Genomic DNA, 17,507 nt, shown 5'->3' with positions numbered 1-17,507 from the left:
CCGAGCACACAGCCAAACAAGCAAGCACAGCAATATGGCCAAGGGCAAGAAGAGCGGGGAGGCGAAGGGGACGCAGAAGCGCCAGAAGAAGATCCTGCGCGAGAACGTCCGCGGCATCACGCGCGGGTCCATCCGCCGCCTGGCGCGCCGTGGCGGCGTGAAGCGCATCTCCGGCGTCATCTACGACGAGGTGCGGGGCGTGATCAAGTCCTTCGTGGAGGGCGTCGTGCGCGACGCCACGGCGTACACGGAGTACGCCCGCAAGAAGACCGTCACGGCCGTCGACGTCGTGAACGCGCTGCGCAAGCGCGGCAAGATCCTGTACGGCTACGCGTGAGGTCCGACGCGGTAGAGGAGGTGGCACGTGCGGCGGGCCGGGGGCCGGCGGCAACGCCACTCCCCCCCCGCAATCATAGATAGAAGAGCATCTGGGGAACGACAGTGGGACTAGCCGCTTGATTTTAGGTTTTGATTGTAGGAGGAGTGTGTTTCTGTGTCTCGTTTTTCTCTGTTCTTTTTTGTTTACTTTATTGCGGGATGCGGTTTTTTTTTGTGTTGTTGATGGGTTGATTTTGTGTTGCATTGTTTTTGTGCATCGTTGGTAAAAATTTCTTGCGTGTTGTTTTTGTATCGCGTGGTCTTCTTTTTGTGCTTCTTAATGGCTTTGTGTTGTTGTTGTTGTTTTTGTACTTGCCGTAGGTGTCTGCCGTCTTTTTTTTGTCTACGGCGGTGTGTTGTTGGATGCGGCGGAGGCCTGGGGTGGGGAAGTCCCCCGCCGCTCTGTGGCGCTGGCGTCGGGTGTTGTGTTATGCCGTTGTGGTGTCGCTGATCGTCAGTGTGGGTCTCGTCTCGGTCGGCGTGTGGATGTGTTTCCCCGAGGAGGCGGTTGCGGCCGGCGACGCGGCGGCGACTCTGCGGCTGCGGCTGCAGTTGTCGGAGTCGGCGATGGCGACGCGGCGTGGCTGCGACAAGCCGCGGCGCAGTTTTGAGCCCCTCGGGGAGTTTCGTTTTTGGGGCCGCACGATGAATGCGTCGTGGCCGTGCCCGACGGCGGGGATGAACAACCAGCTGATGCTGCTGATGGGGCGGCTGCACTGCCTCGCGGCGCGGGAGGCGCGGAGTTTTGCCGCCGCCAGCGCCGGAGGGCCGAGGCACATTTCTATTTTCAAGTGGAAAGATGTCTCATGTACGCCGATGGGCGGGAAGGAGGGAAGGCGCCGCTACGCCGTGGGCGGGGACGACTACACGTACACCTGGTTCCGCTGGAGCGAGCTGCTGCAGTTTGACGACTTTCGTGTGTGGCGCGGAAGCGGTGGCGCGGTGGGGCCCGCGGAGGTGACGTTGGGTCCTCTCGACAACGCCGACGCCGCGCCACGGGCCGCCGAAGTGCATGTCACGCGGGTGTGTCTCTCCGACGCGTACGGCTGGAGTGAGCAGCCGTCGCTGTCGACGTGCCCGGCGTCGGTGGACCACATTTGGGGTACCGCGGTGTACTGGGACCTCCGCCGCGCGCTGCGGCCGCATGCGTGGTTTGAGCGGGCTGCGGTGGCCTTTTTGCGGCGGCGCGGCATAGCCCCCTCGCCGTCGCAGCAGCACATGCACGCCGTGATGTCCCTCCACGTTCGCCGCGGCGATTATAAAAAGTTTTGCCGCGAAAATGAGCACGGGAGGGGACGTCGTAAGTATCGCGTGCCGCCGTTTGTGTATTTGAAGCGCTGGCGTCACGTCAACTCCACCATCGTGGGCAAGAACTTCTGGGAGGAGTGTTACCCCTCCCTGCAGCACATCGTCGCAACCGTCGCAAAGGTGACGCACGCGCACGCGCACATCACCAAGGTGATGCTGATGACTAACGTCGCGGGCTTTCGGGCGCAGCTGGCGGTCGCGCTGCGGCAGCTACCTGCCACGCGACATCTTACGCTTCTGTCGTTTGTGGCGGCCTCCGCGGATGACAAAGCGAGAGACACAGACGCGGGCTCTCGTCATGCTGGGCTTGCGGGCGTGGGGGAAGTGCCACCGTCGTACTGGCCGCGTCGCGTCGCATACTACACGAAAGCTGAGGCCGCATGGATGGACATCACCCTTATCTCCCTGGCGGAGGTGATGGTGCTCAACCGCTACAGCACATTTAGCCACTCCGCTGTTGACCTGCATATTCTGCGAGAGAAGCGGCTGGCAGCAAAACTCCTCTGGTGGTGATCGCTGAATTTGTGTCTGCCGTGACGCGTTCCGGAGAGTGGGGAGGGAGAGTCGAGTAAGGCCGTGTGTGTCTGTGTGCACTTTCCTGTTAGGCTTTTTATTGTGTGTCATTCAGCCGCTGCTTATTTTTCCCCTCCCCCCCCCTCCTTGTGCGTGTGTGTGTGTCTGCCTCACGCATGTGCGCCCAGTAGAGGAGATGCGGAGTGCGTTGGTCTGGCGAAGAAGCAGCGGAAGGTGCGTGGGTGACGTTCTGGACGCCATCATTGACAAGACAGGCGTCTGCGGCGACGGCGAGAGGGAGCGAAGGGGCGCGCGGCGGAAGCACCGCAACCGTCCGCCGGAGGGCATCACCGCCGCGGTACTGCGGGGGTCTAACCCGTTCTTCGTCTCGCTGCGCCCAGAGCAGGCGAGGGACGCAGGTAGACCGCAGCGAGAGGCGGCGCGCGGCACGCACCGGGCGGAGGAGCCGGCGCCGAAGAAGGAGCAGCGACGTGGACCCAAACACACTGCGGCGGGGCGGGGCAGGAAGCGGAGGCCCAGTACGCCTGTGACGGCCACGGCTACGCCGTCGCGTGTTTTGCCTGCTGCCACCGCTGCTTTAGGCGCCTCGTCCGCAACTCCGCCGCCACTGGGCCACACCCGTCGCCTCACCGCGCGCAAACTTCGGGCGCTGAGCACAGGCGTCACCAAGGCGGCCACGCTCTTCAGGCTCTTCAAGACTCACTCTCTGGAGGGGCAGTCGCGCCTCGTCAGGAACCGTCGCCGCCGCTGCTGCCGCTCTCTGGGGAGGGGGCAGAGCGCGGATGAGGGAGAGGCGTGCCTCAACTCCGCCTTCTGGGCGGCCTTGGCCTCCGTCCTGCAGCAGCGTCGTCGCCACAAGGAACAGTGGCATGCTTTGTGGGCAGCACCGACTGATGGCCGCTGCGAGGAGCAGCAGCGCCAGCTCTTGCGTGCCTTTCCTCTCTTTGGGCTTGTGGTGGTTGTCGAGCGACGGCGGTGGAGCCGGGGCGCGGGGGCCGCCCCCTGCGCCGCAACCACGGAAGTTGTCAGCTCCGCGTTGGGCGTCGTGATGCACGAGTCGAGTGCCTTTGTGGGTGTGGCGCTGCTGCTGCGGGAGGAAAGGGATTTGCGCGCGCTCTCCTCCCGCCTTCCGTTGCGAGGCGAGGGGTTGGGCGGGAGTGCCGCGGCGAACGCGTCAGAGGGGGACGACGCGCTTCCAGTGGGTCGAATTCTGCGTGTTTCGAAGATGTTTCCTGGCGGCACCGGCACTGCGGCCGAACTGCGCTGCCCGCTTGATGCCGCGTACTGCACCGTCGCGAGGGTGGCGCCAGAGGAAGTGGCCGACGGTGTCGCCTCATTCACGCCGCTCGTTGGCCGCTATTTGTGAGGAGGAGCTGGTGGCGGGTGGCCCCACCCCTTTTTGTCGCCACGGGGACGAACGTCTCCTCCTTCTCTTTTTGTCCCCCCCCCCATCCCCCCCTGGCAGCTGTGTGGAGGAGGCGCGCAGGTGCGTCCCCCCTCCTTTCCTTCTTTTCCTCTCCCCTGCTGCACGGCCTCTCCCGTGCTTCTTCTTCCTCCCCGCGCAGCTAAGGCAGAAGAAGGGGTGGTTGCGGCCTCCCTCCCTTCCCTCCTTGCGTGCGTGCCTCTCGCCTTGAACGGCCGACGGGAGGCCTGGCGCACCCATGAGCACTGAGCCCAATGCCGTCACGCTGAAGACGGCGGTGAACACCAGGGCGCCGCTGAGCGAGCGGGTCGCGCGGAAGCAGCAGCAGCGGCGCTCGGAGGAGTCCGTCTCCGCCGGCTCCGCCCTGCACCGCGGCATTCACACAACATACGACGCCGCCTACAGCTCCGTCCGCGCCCGCACCGACCCCTCCGAAGGCAACTACTACCTCACCCTCCTCCGCTCCCAGGGGGCGGCGTCCGCCGCCGCCGCTGCAGCAGCAGCAAAAGGCACCTCACCCACGCCGAAGAAGTCGCCGCCGCCGCCTTCGGCGCCAACGGAGGAGGTGCGGGGCGGGGGTAACTCGCGGTTTGTCGCGCCCGTCACCACCATACACCCGCCCAGCGCGTGGGAGACGGAGCAGCAGGCGAGCTCCCGCGAGGTACGACCTGTCGCGCCGCGTGACTTTTACAGCACCGCGCGCAAGCTTGAGCGCGCGGACGACGACCAACGCAGCGGCCTCGTGGGAAACACGCAGCGGACCGTGGACATTATGCGCAAGCGGGCAAACAACCCCGTTCTCTGCCCCGCCGCCGCCACGTACCGCACCTTTCGCCCAGTTCGTCCGAGGTGCGACACCGACGAGAGCGGCCGCCCCGCGCGGTACTGCCTCGACATCGTGGACTGCACACAACTTGCCCCGCCGACGGAGGAGCAGTTGGGCTTCGACGCCGGCCCCCTCGCCCGCCTGCCGGATGCGGCCACACTGTCGCAGGCGCTCCCCGTGCAGCAGCGCGTTATCACGCGCATGGGAACCTCGAACCCGCTCTTTGTCGGCACCGCGAAGGCGATGGAGACGGCGATACCCAACTACACAGGCTACGCCCCCACCCACCCAAGAAACATTGCGGCACTGCGCGGCAACGACACCGACCCGCTGCGGGTTTGGAGCAAGTCCTTCATGACGCTCGCGGAGCACGGCGGCGGCGTAGACTCACGCACCAACTGCACGAACCCGCTGGTGCGGCGGCGTGGCGGGGCGCGTGCACGGCCGACCAAGGAGCTGCCCCCCAAGAGTGACAAGTCCATCTCCAGCACGGTCGAGGGCTCCATGTTGCGCGCGACGCTACATGACACCTTGCCCGAGGAACGCGCCATAAATCGGCGTGAAGACAAGGCCCTCAACTGGTTTGCGTAGGGAATGATACAGAAAAAGGGGGGAAAAAATACGGGAGGAACATATCAAGCAGCAAAGATGTAAAGTGGAAAAAGAGGCAAAAAAAAGAGAAACGAATATAGAGTGAAAGGAGTGATCCTTTGCTTCTTCTTGCCGCATACGCCCTTCACAAATGTAAATTGCATCCTTTGTCGCACTACTGTCTTTCCCCGCGTGTGGTGTGTGCATGTAGATATGAAAATACATCTCTAACCCTCTCCCACCCTCGCCCTCGCCTTCTTTGTTTTCCCCTCCTCGTGTGCGCGTGTTTGGGCTCGCGAAGGCGCAGTTATCTCCATTGCAGTCTTCCACCGCGACTGTGGGGTGTCGAACAGCGTTACGAAAGGCGCGGTCGAGCACGACCGTTCGTTGTTTTGCGGTGCAGCCAGCGAGGGAGAAGGTGCGTGTTCTTTTCTTTGCTCTGTGGAGGGCTTGAAGCCCAACAGACAGCCACGCACTGCCGAAGCAGCCAGGCATTGCACGTGTTTCCCTCTCCACAAGACTGCAATGTCACGACGCTCATACGAATGGTGCTCCTCTTGCCGCCTTTGCTGGTTTTGCTCCTGTCTTGTTGTAGAGGGTCTTTTTCCGGGGAAGTGAGTAGTGGTGTGCAGAGGAAGCGGAAGTTGCGGGGCTGGGACGCGGCAATTAACCGCTGCTGCTGCTGCCACTGAAGGCCTACGCCCGTGCCACGGCAAGGATGGACAATGTGGCGTTATCTAAGATGGTGGCGGCAATGGCCCTCACCTCCGTTACCGTCTTAGGGCTGTGGACGCCGCTTTTGTGCTTACGGAAGGCCAAAGGCAACACGTCACCCCGGCCCCGCATGCAACTCATGGCGATATCGCGTCCCTTGTCGCTGGCGAATTGTTTCTCGGCTGGGATGCTGATTGCGATGTCGTTGGTGCATTTCCTGCCGGACGCCATCGTGGCGGCTGGGGTGGGCGTGTCCCCGACACGCCTCTGCGTCGCACTCATGATTGGCGTTATTCTTCCCGCCTTGATGGAGCGCTGCACCGCTGACGCCGCGACACACGAAGCGCACGGCCACGGCCACGAATTTGGCCTCACGCACGAGGGCCATCATCACCGATCGCTGATGTCATTCATTGTGCTGCCCATGTGCCTACACGCCATGGTGGAGGGAATGTTGCTGGGACTTGAGCCCTCCATCTCCTCCCTCTTGGGCTCCGCGGTGCCCCTCTTTATCCATCGCTTCTTTGACGGTCTTGTTGTCGGAGTCTGCATTGCAAAGGAGCTCTGCATTGAGGTGGAGGACCTTGACGAGGTGGCGCCGCTCAACACCACAGACAACAGCACGGGAAGCGACCTTTCCGCAATGTTTAGGCGTCGCGTAGAGAAGTTTTCCGTCATTTTGTGGCTCAGCATAATGCCAGTCGCTCTGCTCCTTTGCGTGGCGATCACCAGCGGCCCCGGTGCCAACGGCGCTAATAATACGCTCTACAACGCCAGTCCGAAGCACTCTAGGAATGCCGCGGGGAGGAACCAGAACAGCAGCGGCAGCCACGGGGACGGCGCATGGCTGGCGCTGACGCAGGCCCTGGGCAGTGGCTTCTTTCTCTTCGCGGGGCTTGTGATACTTATGCGGGAGGAGCTGCAGGGAGTACGGGCAGCTGTGTCCCTCTCCGCAGGGGTTTTGTTCACCTCTTTTCTCACCGCCATGGAGGCCCATTGAGGCTTGCGTGGTTTCCGCAGCAAGAGCAAAGGGGAGATGAGGAGAAAAACGCACGAACGTACGTAATGCAACAAAGGTGGAAGTATTTCCCGTGAAATACATGCTATGGGCAGCAATGAGGGACCGTGTGGAGAACCAAGCCGTGGCCCACGCCTCTGAAGTGTCGTGAGCGACTACATTTCAAGGGTACGACGATTGCAAATTGCATCATTTACGAGAAATCTGCTTTACTTTTTTTCTTTTTTTTTGCTTCCCTTAACTTTTCTTGTTGATGTGTGTGCAGCATCGTCGATGCAGAGGCGCAATTAATACGTCACCTCTAAAACTCTCCGAGTAGCGTTTATTAATGTTGCTATGCGTGGCTATAGGCGTGTCTGCGTCCCTCTGCAGTGTGACCGCTGTCGCTTGGGCACTTTTCTTTTGTTTGCACGCGTCCTTGTTGCCGTTGTTGTCTTTGTTCTTCTTGCTGCTTTGGAACGTCGTCTCCCTTCTCCTCACCACCGCATTATTTGTCGAGTTGCATTGGGAGGCAAGCCCCCGCTCACCTGGCAAGGTGAGCGGTTACAAGCGGTTTGTACGATGCAGCGCCCTGTGGGTCGTGTGGGGGATGTCTTTCAAACACACTGCGCCTCACGGGCCCCGCGGCGGCTGCTTCACGCGGCTACGGCCGTTGAAGGGAGAGCGGCGGGGGGTGGGTTTGGCTTCGTGGAAACGATACAGCTGCCGGAGAAAATTGACTGGAGAGGGCTTTTCCGCCTTCCCCCACGCGGCATGAGGGGTGTACCGCCCGCGCGTGTGCTGTGGGCAGCGCGGATGATGTCCCCGCTCCTGCTGCTGCGGGGGCTGCGGGGGCTCACGCGGCGCACGGCGACGACGCTGGCGGTTGCCTCCTGGGCGGATGCAGCTGCCACTGTTGCTCTCGTGAGGCGCGTCAATGGCCGCTGTCACCGCCGTGTTGGTGGTAGGGCTGCGGCCGTTTCTCTGCGACGGCGCTACGCCTGCCCTCTTCCTCGGTCGTTTCTAACTGCGGCTGAGTTTGATTTCGGTGCCATGCGTGTGTCACAGCGGTGCCTTGCGGGCGATGGACCGCTGCAGACACGCGCAAACCACGATGGTTGTGTGGCGGTGGAGGAGGGCGTTTTTTCTGCGGCTCTCACGGAGGACGGTGATGAGTCCACTGCTCTGCAGCTTCCGAGGGCGCGCTGGTACGCCCGCCAGGCTCAGCGCTCGCTCCTTGACCTTGAGAGTATGCGGCAGCTGTGCCAGGAGACACGAGCGCAAACCAACCAGCGGCGGGTGGTAATGGCGCTTGGCTGCATCTATGCGTCCAACGACAGCGGCCTACCTGTGACTGCGGTGATGCGCTGCCTGCCCATCTCCGCCGGTGCCGCCACGGTGGCGGCTCTTCTGCGCTCGCACCGTGCCGTCCGTCGCGAGCGACTGCATGAGGCATTGGCAACCCTCCTGAACGATAGCCACTTGACGCAGGAGGAGGCGTGGGTGGTGCTGCAGGCGATGACGACGGTGCCTGATGTGAACTCGGTCGTTGAGGTGCGGTGGGTCACGGAGGTGGTGCGTCGCGTGGTTCTCGGCGGCGGCAGCAGCGGCGCGGAGCCTCGTGTGAGGACTATGACGGCGCTGCGATTGGGCGAGTGCGTCTTGCCGGCGGAGGCGCTGGCGTTGCTGTGCGAGGAGTCCGGACTCTGGTACGAGTCCGCCGCCTACCGCTCCTCCGCCGCAGGGGTTCCGCTGGAAGCCGCTGAACACAACCGGAGGCGTCGCAATGGGTGTGGCTTTGGGAACGACATGGTGGCGCTCCTGCGGGCCGTGCGAAACGGCGAGTCCTTCGCTGCAACGCCAATTGCTGCTATCGAGGCGCTGCGCAAGGAGATGCCACCGGCGGTGGCGGCGTACACCACCCACCGCGTTGCCGCCGAACTCACGCGGAGAGAGTGGGAAACTGAGTCTGGCGCGTCGGCTAAGCAGGGCGACAGTAGTGATAGCAGTAGTCATGGTGACAGCAGCGATAGTCGCGGGGCCAGTGTGACAGCGCTGCAGTACCTGCAGACGGCCGCGCCGCCGTCGCGCGATGCGGTGGGTGCTCTGGCGTCTAGGCTACACTTTGAGCTGCGGCTTGGCTCGGCCTCAACTGCGCTGGCCCTTCTGCCATCATGTCGTTCCAACTGGGATCGTACTGTGCGGCTTATGCGGCACACACACCATGCTGGTGTGGCGACGGCGCTGGGTGCTCTGCGGGGGCTGATGAATTTGTCCCCGTCCGGCCGCTACTACGTGATGGTGCGGCTCCAACCCTCTCCGTATTGCGCCTGTGGCGGCCATGCTGGCTGCAACCTCCTTTTGGAGGCGAAAGCAACTGCAGAGGGGCTGGGCGCGCCCGAAGCTTTTGAAGGTATGCCAGCAGGTCTATGGCGACGCCTTGCGGAGGCCGCGGCCCGGCAGCAGCCTCAGGTGGGACAGGCCTTTTGGTCGCTGCCCGCACTGTACATCCCCCGGGTGGCTGCCGCCACGCCACACTTGCCGTCCTCGCTCCTGTCCGCTTGGATTCGTTTGCTTCTCCGTCACGGGCGATACGACTCCATCGACGTGGTCCTGCAGATAGCCGCCGAGCGGGGCGTTGTGCCGGAGATGGCGACGCTGGTTGAGGTCCTTGAAAGTGTTTACGAGAGGAATAAGGACGCCGCCCAGCTGCAGCGGTTGGTTCGATGTGTGCGGAGTTTGTTTCCCGATTGCGCCCCGGCCGTGTTCCGTGCCTTTGTGGAGCGCACGGCGGGCCAGATGCGGGAGGGTCCGTTACACTCATGGAGCACTGGGCTGCATCTACTCTCGACGGTGAGCGTTTTGGGTCTCCTGCACTACCCGCGCAGTTGCCTGGAGTCTATTGCGGCCTGCGCCCCCACCCCTGTTGTCTATGCCATGCTGCAGATCCTGAGTGAGGAGGGCGATGCCGCTGCGGAGGGCGGTGGCGCGGCGGTGCCGTGGTCTTCATCGGCCCCGTTGGAGCTTGAGGCGCTGCACCGCCTTCTGCGCTCCGCGCAGCTGGCCGGGCTCCGTCCGAAGGTTGTCGTCATCGCGGCGTCTCCCGCGACAAGGAAGACGGCATGGTGGGCATCCGACACGGCGGCGGCCGGGGTCCCACTGGCGACGGCGCTCTACAGGAAGCAGGCCGTAGGGCTCTGGCGCCACGCCCTGCAAGAGGTATCGTGGCGGAACGACGTCTCAGCCGACGGGGTGGAGGTTCACCACGCCATTCGTTTGGCCTCGTTTGGAAGCGACAGCGTCGCCACCCTCCTTCGTGGCGTGGTGGCGGCGGGGGGAGGGGCAGGAGGAGGGGAAGGCAAGGGAGGCGCGTTGGCGGCCACGGGTCGGGCGCGCCGTCGCACCCGGGTGGAGGGCGCCATGTTTGTTGCGACGCTTGCGTGCGTTGCGGGGGCACTATTGGCACGTGGACGTTGGGAGTCGGCGCTGCGCATCATCCCGCCGGGGGTGACGGACCTTCCACCGCTCCTCCGACTCGCACGGCTAAAGGCGCTGCAACGCAGCAGCGACTTTGACGCGCATGCAACGATGCTGCTGGAGTCGGAGGCGCAGCTGCGAGGGACACACCGGCGGAGCTGGCGGCCTCGTTCCTGCCGTCACGCTCCTTTTATTTTGCGTCATCGTCGTCGTCGTCGCGGTGGCGGGATGCCGGCGGGTGTGCGTCGGCTTGTGGTAAAGATGCAGATGCGCGACATGTTTCGCTGGTGGGAGGAGCGGGGCTGAAACGGACCTAGAGTGCGTTCCCTGCCCTCTCGCTCTCGCGGTGTGTGTGGTGTTTTCTACCTCTCTCCATCCCTTTCTCTGTATCTGTCTGCGTTCCCGCGTCCGTTCGCGCTCGTTGGCCGCGACGCCTCCTGGCGGTGTCATGGATGAAGTTTTGTCTTCTCCCTTTTGTTGTTTTTGCCTCTTGCGGCCGCGGCGGCGCTCACGGGCGCGCAGAGGGGGTTTCCTTGCGAGGATGAGGCGGACCGCCGCCGCGTGGGGCGGGTTCACGATGAAGTACAAGAAGGGCACCGGCCTCTGGGACGAGGACCACGTGAACGACTACAAGGCAAACCGCTACCTCTCCGCCCGGGCCACGATGCGGTGGTACTACGACATGGAGCGGCTGCAGACCCGCAACAGCCTCAACGCCCGCCGCGGCACGCAGAGCCACAACAACAACGTGGGCCTGCACCACAGCGGGCGGGGCGCCTTCGAGCGGGAGGTGGAGCGGCGCGGCCTGCAGGTGGAGAAGTACGCGCTGACCACCACGACAGGGGCGATGCGTGTGGCGGAGCTGACGCTGCTGCGGCGGCTGGAGCTAGAAAAAAGGGCCGAGGCGGCGATGGCGGAACAGCGCGCGGCGCTGCGGCGGCCAGCGCCGTCGGCGTGGTACGATGAGGCGATGGGGCCGCTGAACCCGGAGTTTCTGCGCCGGATGCAGCCGCACTATGAGGTGGACATCACAACCCTGCCGGAGTCCCCGCTCATGCGTGAGCCGCAGCTGCAGCAGCAACAGCAGGCACAGCAACGGCTTCACCAGGGGTCGGCATGACCATCGCCCCTACGAGTAGCGACTATGCGGGAAGAGTAACAGCGACGACGAAGAAGAAGAAGAAGGCGGTGGGGGGAGTAAAAGGAAGATTGCAAGGCGTTTGCTGTCAATCTCCCTTTTGTGAGATGGATGTTGAACTGCACACCGTCTCTCGATCTTATCTGTGCGTATCCTTTTTCCTCACTTCTGCCTTCTCACCGTCACCTTCTCCGCCGTGTGCGGCACATGCTCCGCTGCATCCGTGGCAGCGTGGCAGGTGAGCGCGTTAGGGTGGCAGTCTTACCAGCTAGGGATGGAGCAGCGTGTCCCGTACGACGTCGTCTACTGCACGAGCCAGGATGACGAGTGCCCCATCGAAGAGTTGGAGCGTGAGTCGCCGCCGCGGGCGGCGGAAGCCGTCGGCGCGGCCGCCGCAGCCATGCTGCGGAGCTGCAGGGGCTGGCAGAGCGCGCGAAATGCAAAGATGCCGCAGGCGATCGTTTTGCGTTTTCCTGGCAACGTGGAGCTGACGCAGCTGCGCATATTGAGCCACGAGTGCAAGATTGCCTCCAAGGTGGAGGTGCGTCTCTTTGCGCTCAAAGGGAAGCAGATGGAGATGGACCCTCCCTCGTTTCACACCGTCCACTTCACGAAGCTTGGCGTCGTCGACTTCAACAGCAACGAGCAGTCGCAGTACCGCTCGAAGGAGCGCAAGACGATCCACATGCGGGCGGTGGCGTACTTTGTGAAGCTGCTCTTCCACGCCCCGCACCGCAACGCACAGAACGTCTTCAACCAAGTCGGGGTGTACTCCATCGAGTGCAGCGGGCGCATCCTCGCGCGCGTGCCGCACCACGCCGACCAGGCGCTCCTCCTCGGTAGCAGCCGCGCGGGCGGGGGCGATGTGGCGCCGCCTTCGCAAAGCGCCGAGCGCTCGCAGCGCGCCGCGTTGGACACCGCCAGAAGCCCTCCACAGCCGCAGCCGCAGCCGCGCGAGTTGTCGCATTCGCCGCCGACGACCCCGGCGCGCGACATCATCCCGCACGCCAATGACGCCCCTGCCTTCCGCTCGGTCCGCATTCTCGAGTTTGAGGAGTTCTTCCTCCGGCGTTCGGAGGAGCTGCTCGCGTTGAAGGACCAGGCGGTCGCCGTGGAGGACTTTGACATTGCGAAGCAGTGCCGCGACCGCCTCAACCTCATGAACCGGCGTTCGAAGCGCATCTACCAAATAGAGCAGGACAAGGTGCAGGCCATCATAGAGGAGGACTTTGACGCGGCGAAGGAGGCGAAGCGTGTGATGGACGCCATGATAGAGCGGGTGTACAAGGATGCCCAGCTGCCGCAGCCGCGACCGGACTTTGACCAGTACGCGTGTGTCGGCGACACATTCGGTGAGAGCCTCCCCCCCCGGGTCCTGCAGGAGGCCGTGGCGGAGGTTAGCGAGGGACGACGCAGCAGGGACAAGAGCCGCGGCGATGCACATAGTCGGGGTGGCAGTACGGACGACGGGGGCGGCTCCAGAGAGGCGGACGCGGACGCCTGCGACGCCAAGAGGCAGGAAAGGCGGGAGGGCAGCAACGGCTGCAACAGCGACAGCGACGGCGGCGTGGCCACGGGCGTCGACGAGAGTGAGGAGAACGCCGAGCCGCTGGTGTCAAACTACGCGCAGCGGATGGCAGACATGGTGCGCGAAATCACAAATGAGATTGACAGGCTGGACCCACCGCCGGGGCCGGACGACGACGAGGACACCAACACGCCAAAGGTGGAAGAGGCGAAGCTGCAGCCGTGGGAGCGGCGGGTGGCGCAAGCCATCATGGCGGCCTCCTCCGACACCGAGGGGCCAAAAGTGCTTAGCCCCTACGTGAGGAACACGCGTGAGGCGCTGGACCTCGTCGGCGCCGTGGGGACGTTTACCGCTTGCTGCCTTTTTAGTCGACGCTTCAAGCTGCGTGAGGCGGCGCTTGACGTCCTCATGGACCAGATGACTGAGCTTTACCAGGCGACCCCCTCCCTGATCGAGGAGGTTGTGCTCCGCTTCCTCGACCTGGACGGGCATGGGCTGCAGGACATGATACCAAACGTTGTCGCCGCGAGCTGCGCGTTTGTGCGCATGGTGCTGGCGGACGAACACAATTGCCTCTCCAATGTGCTTGCGCCGGTGGTGAACCTGTTGCCGCGGCTACTGTGCTGCGCCGCGGACGCAAATCCGCGCGTCCGGGAGGAGGCCTTAACCACGCTTACGCTGTGCATCAAGACACCCTCCTTGACGAACCCAACGATTCTCACGGCAGTGCTGGCGGAGCCGGTGGACAGGGAACGGCGTCGGCTGCCGAGCAGTGGGCGCCGGGTGCAGGTCGCTCGTCTGACGGTGTTCGAGCAGCTAGCGACGGCCGGTCGCATGGGACTGCGCGCCCACACGGACAATGTGTGGAAGAAGCTGCTGCTGCCCTGCATCAACCATCAGAGCCGCGAGGTGCGTGACCTCGCCGTGTCCATCACCACTGCACTCGTGCAGGAGCGGAAGGTCGTGCTGACGGGAAAGCGCGTGCTTGCAATCGATAATGCGGCAATCCGTGAGCAAATAAAGGCGGCTGTGGCGGAGGCGAATCCCACCGCCCCCTCGCCCCCAGGGGTCCCGAGCGACGCCGTGGGTACGGCCGCAACCGCTGGTGCAAAAGGCAAAGCAACCAGCGAAGCGGATCTGCAGCGGAACAGGCGAGCTAGGTCCACCGCGAGCGGGGTTAGCCGAGGTGTGGTGGCGTAAAAGAGGAAGCGTGTGGCGGATGCGGTGGTGAGATGGGGCTTATTGCTCCGTTTGATGTATGGCTCTGTACGAAAGCTTCCGTTTGAGCGCCATGTGCATGTGCTTCTCTCTTTCTTTCTCTCTCTTTCTTTGTGTGCGTGTGTGTGAAATTCGACTGAAGTCAAAATGCCAAGCGGATTTTGGAATGTCAGCGGCGGCGCTGACTGTCTGTGGAGGCTTCTTCTCACTGCACCGCCACCACCCACCCTCTCTCGCTTCCCCCTGCACTCTCGTCTTTTTTTTATCTTCCTTCTTATTTATATATGACTCTTCGTTGTTTGTTTTATTGACGTGTCTGTAACTTTGTTGCTATGCATATATCCCCATATTTATAGAACTGTCATGCATGCATGCATTTGCAGTCACACAGGCGTCTGATTCTCGCTCTCTCTCTCTCTAACTTTGTCTGCGTGCAGTGTGTGTGTGTGTGGCTGCCTGGGCACGCGACAATTTTCTTCCCCCGTGTCTTTCTGCACTCGTAACTGAATCACTGCAGTGTGTGTGTGTGTGTGTGAGTGTGTGTGTGCAGCTCGCAACGCGAGTAGCCGGAAGAGAAAGGGAACGGGGACGAGGGAAGGCGTGAGAGCGCGATGCAACGTCCGGCAGAGATGCACCTCGGGGCGGCGGAGGAAGACATGGAGGACGCGCAGGAGGCTTTTCTCGACCTCGACGACCCCGCCAACGAGATCCTCGACGAGAGCAAAATGGCGGAAATCAACGACGACGACGACGACGACGACGACGACGACGACGACGGGGCTCAGGCGGAGGGCGCAGAGGCGCGCCACTGCGGGGCGTACGACGCCGGGGCGTACGACGGGGCCGGTGAGGGGGAGGGCGCGGAGGATCTCAACGCCGTGCCGGACCGTGAGCCGGAGCGCGACGACGCCCTTTGCGTGTTCCGCGGACGTGACGGGCGGCCGCTGCACGTCGTCGTCGCCCACCCACACGACCCCCGCGTCTTTGCGGCGAGCGGGGAGAGTGACGAGGTGTACGTCCTGCAGCTCGCGGCGGATGGGCGGGCGGTGGAGGCGCGGGCGGTGCTACAGGGCCACAGCGACACGGTCAGCCTCTTGGCCTTCTCGCCGGACGGGGCGTGGCTCGCGAGCAGTGGCCTTGACTCCGTCGTGGCGCTCTGGTCCACCTCGACGTGGGAGTTGCAGCACTGCCTGCGCGACCTCAGCGGCGAGGTCCTGGCGCTCCTGTGGCACCCCTCCAGCCTCGTGCTGCTCGCGGGGGGCGAGGACGCGCAGGCGGCAATGTGGAATGTCGCCAAAGGGACGCTCGCCATGTACTTTGCGGGCCACAGCGGCCCTGTGACGTGCATGGCGTGGTCGCCCGATCACAAGAAGGTTCTGACAGGCAGCGGTGACGGCGGCGTCATCGTGTTTAGCCCCAAGACCGGGGAGCAGGAGGCGTACATCACCAAAGGCCTCAGCCCTGACAGGGCGCCCGTCACGACACTCTGCTTTGTCGGCGACGATGACCGCTGCGTCGTTGGCTGTGAGGATGGCACGATGCACGTTGTCTCGCTGAGCGGCGGGCGCGCCGTCACCTCGATGCAGGAGGTACACAGTCAAGCCATTGAAAGTCTTTGTATCAGCCACGGCGGCGCAGCGGAGCGCGTCGCCTCGCCACCGCTTCTGCTCTCTGCATCATGCGACTGCTCGATAGCCATCTGGAACACCGCCGACCTCACGCTGCGAGTGGTGCTCAGCGTTGGCGAGAGCGTCATTCCCGCGGTGTGGGCGCGCGGCCACTTCCTCGTTGCCGGCTGCAGCGATGGGGAGGTGAAGGTGTGGGACGGACGCTCGCTGGACCAGCAACCACTTGCGCGCCTCATGGGGCACCGCCGCATGGTCCTCAGCCTCACCGTCCGCGAAGAAGCCGACGTGCTGGCCACGGCAAGCGACGATGGAAGCGTCCGCTTTTTCGCGCCGCAGCTCCATTAGTCTCTGTTCCTCGTTGTGCGTCGCGTGTGCGGCTTATACCTTCTCGTGTAACTCTTACTGAGCGCAGTTGATGCCTAACGTCGAGCGGAGCTCTGTGGATTACCCCGTTCTCGCTAGCATTTATTTTTAATAATGCATTTACATATATTTATATGCATACATATCAATACATGCATGTGTGCGTATGTGTGTCTGCTTCCCCACATGTGCGTGTGTGTGTGTGTGTCTCTCTCTCTCTGTAAGGGCGGGGGAGAGGACCTTTTCTGCGCCTCCACGAATAGTTATTGCCTTGTGGCCTTCTGATTATTATGTGATTATTATTTTATTTTTTAGAAAACAACGGGAGCGGAGTGGAGGGGAGGGGGGCGAAGGGCAAACCAGGGCAAAGGCATCCAAGGCGGGGAGAGAGACATGTGTGATGGAGGAACACCCTGTCGAGGACGATGCGAATGAAATCAACACGACGCTGCTCGAGCTTCAGTCCGCCTTTGCCGCGGCGCTGCGGAACGCCGGCGTGTTAGGGAAGCTGCGGGCACAACTCCGCGCGGCGGCCATCAGCGTCATTCGCGGCGACCCGCACCTTCGCACAGCCGCCGTAGGAAAGACGGTTCTGCCAGCCGACCTCTCGCCGGAGGGCCGCGTGGCGCTGCTGCTGATTGAGGATTTTGCGCGCGTGCATGGGCTGCAGCAGACATTGGGGGTTTTCGAGGAGGAGAGCAACCTGAGCCTCGTGGGCGAGCCGGAGCGGAACACGGCGCGGCGGCTGCAGGGCCCGCGGAAGACATCCGCGTTAGAGCAGCTGGTGGCGGCCGCCATGGCGCACGAGCCACCGCAGCGTGAAGAGCAACAGCCGGCTGCGGCGCATGAGTCGGAGTCGCGGGCGCCCGCCACCACCGCTGCCGCTGCTGCTGCTGCCGCGGGCAAGCAGGAAGAGGCGGCAGAAGGGGCACCCGTGGCTGCGGCGCACCATCCAGAGATCGCTGCGGGGTTGGAGGACTACGAAGACTCCGTTGACTATAGCGTCATGGACACCACTGACCCGTCGTGCGCCGATGAGGGCATGTACGACAGCATAGAGAAGTTTTAAGCAGAGTTCGGAATGTCTGTATATTTGTGTGTTCCGTCGTCCGCTGTCACTACTATTATCGGTAGTACTGGTGGCTCATTACCTGCACGCATGCAACACGCGGACGGTCTTCTCGCAAAGAACAAACCAGAAAGAGGCTGATCACAGAAATGTGCAAACTAAAACTAGGGCGGGGCCAAGGCGCATTCGGCGGCGGCGAATTCCTTTTATACGCATATGCGTGTGTTGTTGTACGCAGGTGTTCTCAATCGCTTATTGGTGTTTGGTTTGCTTCTTTCTTCGCTCTTTTCTCTTGGTTGGTTCTTCCGCAGGGTT

General features: G+C 63.0%; 10 protein-coding genes across 10 annotated transcripts, besides 7 other annotated features; all 10 read left to right on the top strand.

The window, feature by feature from the left end:
- Positions 1 to 34: 34 nt before the first annotated feature.
- On the top strand, positions 35 to 337 carry Tco025E_03624 (histone H4; the record flags this gene model as incomplete). Its single annotated transcript, XM_029370542.1, has 1 exon — positions 35 to 337. The coding sequence occupies one exon, from the start codon at positions 35 to 37 to the stop codon at positions 335 to 337; it is 303 nt and encodes a 100-aa protein (XP_029229372.1).
- A 404-nt stretch (positions 338 to 741) lies between these two features.
- On the top strand, positions 742 to 2,199 carry Tco025E_03623 (uncharacterized protein; the record flags this gene model as incomplete). The annotated part of the gene is made up of 1 exon (XM_029370541.1): positions 742 to 2,199. One exon carries the CDS (start codon positions 742 to 744, stop codon positions 2,197 to 2,199), a length of 1,458 nt encoding a protein of 485 aa, XP_029229371.1.
- A 196-nt stretch (positions 2,200 to 2,395) lies between these two features.
- On the top strand, positions 2,396 to 3,586 carry Tco025E_03622 (uncharacterized protein; the record flags this gene model as incomplete). The annotated part of the gene is made up of 1 exon (XM_029370540.1): positions 2,396 to 3,586. The coding sequence occupies one exon, from the start codon at positions 2,396 to 2,398 to the stop codon at positions 3,584 to 3,586; it is 1,191 nt and encodes a 396-aa protein (XP_029229370.1).
- Positions 3,587 to 3,881: 295 nt separating this feature from the next.
- On the top strand, positions 3,882 to 5,060 carry Tco025E_03621 (uncharacterized protein; the record flags this gene model as incomplete). Its single annotated transcript, XM_029370539.1, has 1 exon — positions 3,882 to 5,060. The coding sequence occupies one exon, from the start codon at positions 3,882 to 3,884 to the stop codon at positions 5,058 to 5,060; it is 1,179 nt and encodes a 392-aa protein (XP_029229369.1).
- A 718-nt stretch (positions 5,061 to 5,778) lies between these two features.
- Positions 5,779 to 6,774, top strand: Tco025E_03620 (putative zinc/iron permease; the record flags this gene model as incomplete). The annotated part of the gene is made up of 1 exon (XM_029370538.1): positions 5,779 to 6,774. The coding sequence occupies one exon, from the start codon at positions 5,779 to 5,781 to the stop codon at positions 6,772 to 6,774; it is 996 nt and encodes a 331-aa protein (XP_029229368.1).
- A 225-nt stretch (positions 6,775 to 6,999) lies between these two features.
- Positions 7,000 to 7,041: a sequence feature (GA-rich).
- Positions 7,042 to 7,353: 312 nt separating this feature from the next.
- Tco025E_03619 (putative TPR-repeat-containing chaperone protein DNAJ) lies at positions 7,354 to 10,554 on the top strand (the record flags this gene model as incomplete). Its single annotated transcript, XM_029370537.1, has 1 exon — positions 7,354 to 10,554. The coding sequence occupies one exon, from the start codon at positions 7,354 to 7,356 to the stop codon at positions 10,552 to 10,554; it is 3,201 nt and encodes a 1,066-aa protein (XP_029229367.1).
- A 235-nt stretch (positions 10,555 to 10,789) lies between these two features.
- Positions 10,790 to 11,368, top strand: Tco025E_03618 (uncharacterized protein; the record flags this gene model as incomplete). The annotated part of the gene is made up of 1 exon (XM_029370536.1): positions 10,790 to 11,368. One exon carries the CDS (start codon positions 10,790 to 10,792, stop codon positions 11,366 to 11,368), a length of 579 nt encoding a protein of 192 aa, XP_029229366.1.
- A 43-nt stretch (positions 11,369 to 11,411) lies between these two features.
- Positions 11,412 to 11,433: a microsatellite.
- Positions 11,434 to 11,660: 227 nt separating this feature from the next.
- On the top strand, positions 11,661 to 14,114 carry Tco025E_03617 (uncharacterized protein; the record flags this gene model as incomplete). The annotated part of the gene is made up of 1 exon (XM_029370535.1): positions 11,661 to 14,114. One exon carries the CDS (start codon positions 11,661 to 11,663, stop codon positions 14,112 to 14,114), a length of 2,454 nt encoding a protein of 817 aa, XP_029229365.1.
- A 103-nt stretch (positions 14,115 to 14,217) lies between these two features.
- Positions 14,218 to 14,245: a microsatellite.
- Positions 14,246 to 14,532: 287 nt separating this feature from the next.
- Positions 14,533 to 14,551: a microsatellite.
- A 97-nt stretch (positions 14,552 to 14,648) lies between these two features.
- Positions 14,649 to 14,679: a microsatellite.
- A 64-nt stretch (positions 14,680 to 14,743) lies between these two features.
- Positions 14,744 to 16,105, top strand: Tco025E_03616 (uncharacterized protein; the record flags this gene model as incomplete). The annotated part of the gene is made up of 1 exon (XM_029370534.1): positions 14,744 to 16,105. One exon carries the CDS (start codon positions 14,744 to 14,746, stop codon positions 16,103 to 16,105), a length of 1,362 nt encoding a protein of 453 aa, XP_029229364.1.
- Positions 16,106 to 16,310: 205 nt separating this feature from the next.
- Positions 16,311 to 16,331: a microsatellite.
- Positions 16,332 to 16,446: 115 nt separating this feature from the next.
- Positions 16,447 to 16,478: a microsatellite.
- Positions 16,479 to 16,523: 45 nt separating this feature from the next.
- On the top strand, positions 16,524 to 17,192 carry Tco025E_03615 (uncharacterized protein; the record flags this gene model as incomplete). Its single annotated transcript, XM_029370533.1, has 1 exon — positions 16,524 to 17,192. The coding sequence occupies one exon, from the start codon at positions 16,524 to 16,526 to the stop codon at positions 17,190 to 17,192; it is 669 nt and encodes a 222-aa protein (XP_029229363.1).
- Positions 17,193 to 17,507: the final 315 nt, after the last annotated feature.

The sequence above is a fragment of the Trypanosoma conorhini genome (genome assembly GCF_003719485.1).
Source record: "Trypanosoma conorhini strain 025E chromosome Unknown Tco_14.4_contig_00167, whole genome shotgun sequence".
Lineage (NCBI taxonomy): Eukaryota > Euglenozoa > Kinetoplastea > Trypanosomatida > Trypanosomatidae > Trypanosoma > Trypanosoma conorhini.
Note: the sequence above shows the minus strand (reverse complement) of the source record. Positions and strands in the feature narration are given on the sequence as shown.